The 5,639-nt window shown below is 37.2% G+C and overlaps 1 protein-coding gene across 1 annotated transcript; it reads left to right on the forward strand.

Annotated features, from left to right (window-relative positions):
• The first annotated feature begins 768 nt into the window (after positions 1–768).
• On the forward strand, positions 769–5,046 carry LOC107078060 (uncharacterized protein C11orf98). Its single transcript, XM_015352956.1, has 4 exons — positions 769–864; positions 1,604–1,728; positions 2,759–2,856; positions 3,856–5,046. Exons 1-4 carry the CDS (start codon positions 787–789, stop codon positions 3,960–3,962), a joined length of 408 nt encoding a protein of 135 aa, XP_015208442.1. The 5' UTR covers positions 769–786; the 3' UTR covers positions 3,963–5,046.
• Positions 5,047–5,639: the final 593 nt, after the last annotated feature.

Raw genomic sequence — 5,639 nt, forward strand, 5'->3', positions numbered from 1 at the left:
TTTTTCCCGGTGTCACACACAAACATGTCCGACTAAACATACATCCGGAAAAAATGTCGTGTGTATACAAATAATGCACATTCTTGTATTTATAATTTATAATACAAATAAGGTTACACGTGCAATCAAAGGAGGATAAAGGGGTGTCGTTAAACCTAAAAAAATCAAGAGAGGAAGCCCAATCATTTTAATTATGGAAGGCTAGAGCTTGAAGAGAATTGCAAAGGTCTACCAGCGAGTCTACCGCTGCCCATGAATTGATGCTGTTTTCATTTTCATTGGACACATGTTCATTTAACTCATCTTCCCTTTCAAATGTTTCGAGATCCAACTTACACCAACCGGCCTTTCTTGAGTTCATTCTCACAGCTTCATATTCTGTCTTTTTAAAAATGACTGTCGTTCATTTTGTATTAAGGAAAAAACTAGTCATCTATGCACTAATAATAAGGACTGACTACTTCTTAAAAATAGAAAATCTATCACTTGACCAATGGATGGCAATGATCAAAACTAATGTCAAATTCTGCCCGTCTTTATTCTGCTTTAGCATCTAATGTCATTCTAATCTCCTTTATTGTTTTTCTAGAAACAGAAGAGCTGTGCAAAATACAAAGCAAACCATTAGAGAGAGAAAGAACACAACTCAAACTTCTAAACAGGTAAGTTATTCGGAGAGCGTGGAAGATATGTACTGTTGTATTCTCCATTTTCTATTGATCAACGACACATAACTGACTGTTCTGAAATCCATTCACCATTTACCAGGGAAGGACATTGCAACCAATGAAATCAAGCAATGGGCGGAACCTCACACGTGGTTCAAGCATGGCTCCCGGAGGGAAGATCAACAGACCTAAAACTGTGAGTTTTTGGATTGCGTTAGAATTAAAAGTATTAATACTAAAACGGGAAGTTTGCTGTTTTGTTAGTAAAATTTTGAACTGTATTCCCAACAATAGTATTCGCGTGTAGTTAGCATAGCAGTGTAAGAAAGGTTTACATTTAAAATCAGAAGGATTTTACACATCTCTAGGATAAACATGCTTTGAATTTATTTTATGCCAGATTCTATAAATACGATTTGCCATTCTTATCAATTTCGAAGCGTGCATTGCCGGGGGACATTTCATGATCTGAAAAGATAATGGTTAATCTGAATGTTCTCCCACGACAGGGTCATTGGTTGTTGTATGTTGTTTTGTGAGTAAAGTCAGTAGTGGCTTTGAAAAGAAAGTATTTATAATGACTTGGTTAACACTTATATACACAATTCATGTATTTAGAGATATCCATGCAATCACCCATGTCATGACTTCTGATAAATGTTTTTTTTAATCGAGACTATTGTATACAAATGAAATTGGACATTGTGTATAGCTGTTTACGTCTGAACCCATTATGTGTGGTTTGTTGTTTTGAAGTGACTAAGAGTTTTCCTTGTGAAAAGAGAGTTAGATTAGGTTAGCATGGTGGCTTCACTAGGCAGTTTACCATCATTTTTGGCTTTGTGAGACCTTGCCATCACTTGAAAAGATGGGCTTTTGTGTTGAATACAATAAGGATTTAAACTAGTGATCGTTATTTTTTCAATTTATTTCAGGAACTGAAAAAGAAACTCTTTAAACGGCGAAGGGTTTTGACAAAGGAAAAGAGAAAGAAACATAAGATTGTTGGAGCCATTGTGGATCAAGGGCTGATAACTATTCACCACCTTAAGAAGAGATCGTAAGTGACCCTATCTGAAAAGAAGCATATATGATTGAATCTTATAAGACTAATTTTAACAATGCAGTGTAAAGCAGTAACAATAATCTAAATTAAATCTCCTTTTTTTGTCTTTCACTTTCTATGTACATGTTGGGAGCTTTAAAGGACCGGCAGAGTGTTGAAATTTTGCTATGTCTTGTTGCTTTAAACAAACATCCACTATACAGTAGATGACAAAGAGGACTTTTAATCCAGGTTTAATATTTAGCAATAATACAGTTAGTCATATTTAGGGTATATATTTGTACAGTGCCTAGAAATTTTTTTGGACATCCTAGGTTGAACCATATTCTTGTACATTAAAGACATAAAGCATAACTAGATCTTCACGAAAGCCTCCATAATAGATAGAGATAACCTAATTAAAGGTATAATAAAATATATTTGGATTATATCTGAGACATTCACTACATTTCTTTGGCAATCTAACACCTAACATCTGTTAGTACTTACAAAGTACTTTTGAAACAACTCAAATCTCATAGAAAAGACAACTTCCAAATACAAGAAATTGTATGTGGCCAATAAAGTGATCTTATCTATCTAAATAGTGCGTTACATTGCTAAAGGTGGCAAATTAATTGTTGCACTGACATTTTCAGCTGTTCATTTTAACAATGTATACACTTTACCACATATGGTTCATTATGGCTTTTCTTAAATTCTAATGTACCATTTCTTAAATTCTGCCAAATTCTACTATAGATTGTAAAACAACACAGATTAAGAAAAGGGCTACAGCACAGCAATAGTAAGAGATCTGAAACTGACCACTGTAATTACTAATTATCAGTATGCAGAATCCAAATCCAAATAACGTGAAGTTTCCTTATCTAGGCCTGATGTTGTCACAGTCTTGTTTTAGATCTTCAGTCTCCTCTGAACCATGTGTGCAGCTTGTGTTATCTTTTCTCTGTGAAGCCAGTGGCAGGCAGTGGCTCTGCTCGCTGCTTTCTTTTCCATGACTCCTGCTTTCTGTGTCTGGCAGTTCCAACTGTAGAGCCAATATCACACTGTCTGGAAAGAAGAAAAGAAAGCTCATGAAGCAGCTGCACCACATGAGCCGCGAGAAAGCTACAATGGAGGGTAAGAACACAATGTCAGCAGGGACATTTCCAGTGGATTTTGGTCCTGGTCAAATGTGCTAGAATATTTGATCAGGATTGCTCTCTTGCATTTTCACTGCCGTCTGAAACAGACTGACTTTCATGAGGTCGCATGGCTGTGGGGGCGGTGTGGTGGCTCTGTGGCTAAGGATCTGTGCCTGTGGCTGGAAGGTTGCCGGTTCGAATCCCCTGGCCAGTTGAGGAATCCTATTCTGTTGGGGCCCCTGAACAAGGGCCTTAACCCCAGCTTCTCCAGGGGCACCATATAAATGGCTGACCCTGCGTTCTGACCCCAAGCTTCTCTCTCCCTGTCTGTGTGACTCATGGTGTTGGGGGATGTGAAAAGACAAATTCCTAATACAAGAAATTGTATATGGCTAATAAAGCGATCTTATCTTATGATGTGTCATGATGCTCAGTGAGTGAGCAGGGGAAGAGGAAACGAGTACTGCAAACACAGAGTAAATTGCAAAACAGCAAAAAACCCTTGTTTTCTGCTTCAGGCACATGCTACATGCTGTTAACGTTTTTGTTAGCATGAAAAGTATTTAAATCAACCTGCTTGCCCATTGGCCTTAAATGTTGTAGTGTTACACTTCACTACCCAATCAACTGATATTGCTGTGAAGAAGACCAAGCCTGTGATCTCTTGTTTTTGTTATAGATGCACACTCATACCCCCATACACACTCATGCATAATTATACTCACCTGTGTTTCCTTTGTATTGTTATTGTCACTTTCCTGTTATATGTGCTGTTTCAGATTGCATTGTCTTGTCCTCCATCATTCTTGTTTGTTCTCTGCCATTTTGTGTGATGTGATTTCTAGGCAGAGCCTGGGCACCTAACTTTTCTCTTGGGTACGTGAGTCTTAATGACCAAGTAGCCAGGACTTTGGTTTAACATTTGATGTCAAGGACTGTACCTCCCCATTGCAGAAGTTCACAGTTATGACATTTTTCTTATTTTTCTTCTCAGTGGAGAGAGCACCCAAAGGAAATGCAAACTCTGCAAAAGGATCTGCAAAAGGCAGAAAAAATAATGCCACAGCCCAGGATGTTGAAATGGACGAATGTATGGACTAAGCAAATGGACTGCTTCAGCATATGGCCAAGACCTCCCTCAGAATGCTGAATTTAAAGAGAATTCCAGAAATGGCTTAAGGCATTTTCACAAGATACAGAAATATAAATTGACTGGACTGAAAGATAAGTAAATATACCCACTGCCCACTGACAATAACTGCAGTTATTTCAACCCAATGGAAACACTCTGCCCTTCCTTGATCTATACAGGGATCAGACTCTTATCTGCACATACCCATCCTGTTGTGGTTGGAGTTCAGGTGTATACTGCATGTTATATAACTGTTAACGGAACAGGATTCTGTTAAGGCATTGATCTAGTTTTTATTACTTTTGTTTGCCCTTTAAGCTGAAATCCATTGATTGCCCCAAGCAGTGAAAACTCAAAAAAGCATTTTGTTCCGCAGTCCCGTGTTCACACAAACACAAAAAAAAAAACATTTTAAGGTTTTGCTAAACAGTAGTAGAGTTTTAAATGTTTGTATGTACAATTTTGGAACATTCAAGCTTACTGAATGTATTTGTACTTTTAATCATCTTGCTAAGAACCATAAAAATTGCATTGTAAAACATGGTCACTGTCAGGTTTTGACTTGAAGGAACACATCATCTTGAGTTGCTTTTACAAAGATGTGGAAAACACATACTGTTTATGCAGGTGTTTGGAGAACACTTGTCTTTGTCTTGTGTCCTGTAGCCAGTTTTCCAAGGTGCAATGCCAGTACTAGAATAACATTACATTTTTAGTTGTGATATTAGTGAGCCCCACTGTAGAAAAGTTAATCAACTCATAGTTTGGACATTTTACTTATAAGATAAAGGAAATCAGCAGTCCATGTACCTTTCATTTCTGACATCCTAGGTGGAGAAAACGTTCATCATAATGTTACAAAATAACATTGACAATATTGTGAGTTGAAAGTTTTGGATTTCAGGTGAGTTTTGCAAGGGCCAAAGATGTTTTTTTCCACTGAAACAAAAGAAACAAGATTGTAATGTATAACTTCATATCTAATATGTGATTTTATATTTGCCATGAGTGAGGATCCCCACCAAGAGAACATATAAAATCTAATAATCAGCACTGTTTGTTTGTGTAATGCTTTGAGTGTGTGAATGAGTCAGGATCTACAGTATATAAAGGTATGTACTGTAGATGCTCCTTTATGAAAGACCGATTATTATCAATAATCAATAGGATGCAAAGATATATATATACCACTACTGTGAAGTACATTTAGGTGGATTAGTCTGTTCTACAGTGCAAAAATAGAGCTGGACATATTGTAATACAAGGATGGATTAAATGTTTGTGCTAGCAGCATTTCACTATCACAGGGGAGTTTGCTGTATCATAGCAAAGAACTGTGGAATGTAGCCATAGTGCTAAGACATATAAATGTACTCATTATTATTGTATATTCTACTGTATGAATTATACACCTTTGAGCTGATTCTTATATTTAAAATACATAAGGAAAAATTAGTGCCACGCTTAAACTGAGAAGCAGACATGCCCCCTCTGGATCATAACCAAATCCCTACCTTTGTAGTCCAAGTTTCGAGTCACAGTAACATTCACCTGGGGTGTCTCAATAGCCTGAACATGGATATGGAACCTTCCCTCATTGATGAATAGCACTAGCGTCCTGTGGTATAGATTCACGTTTTGAGTCT

Source organism: Lepisosteus oculatus, chromosome 7, assembly GCF_040954835.1.
Source record: "Lepisosteus oculatus isolate fLepOcu1 chromosome 7, fLepOcu1.hap2, whole genome shotgun sequence".
Taxonomy (NCBI): Eukaryota; Metazoa; Chordata; class Actinopteri; order Semionotiformes; family Lepisosteidae; genus Lepisosteus; species Lepisosteus oculatus.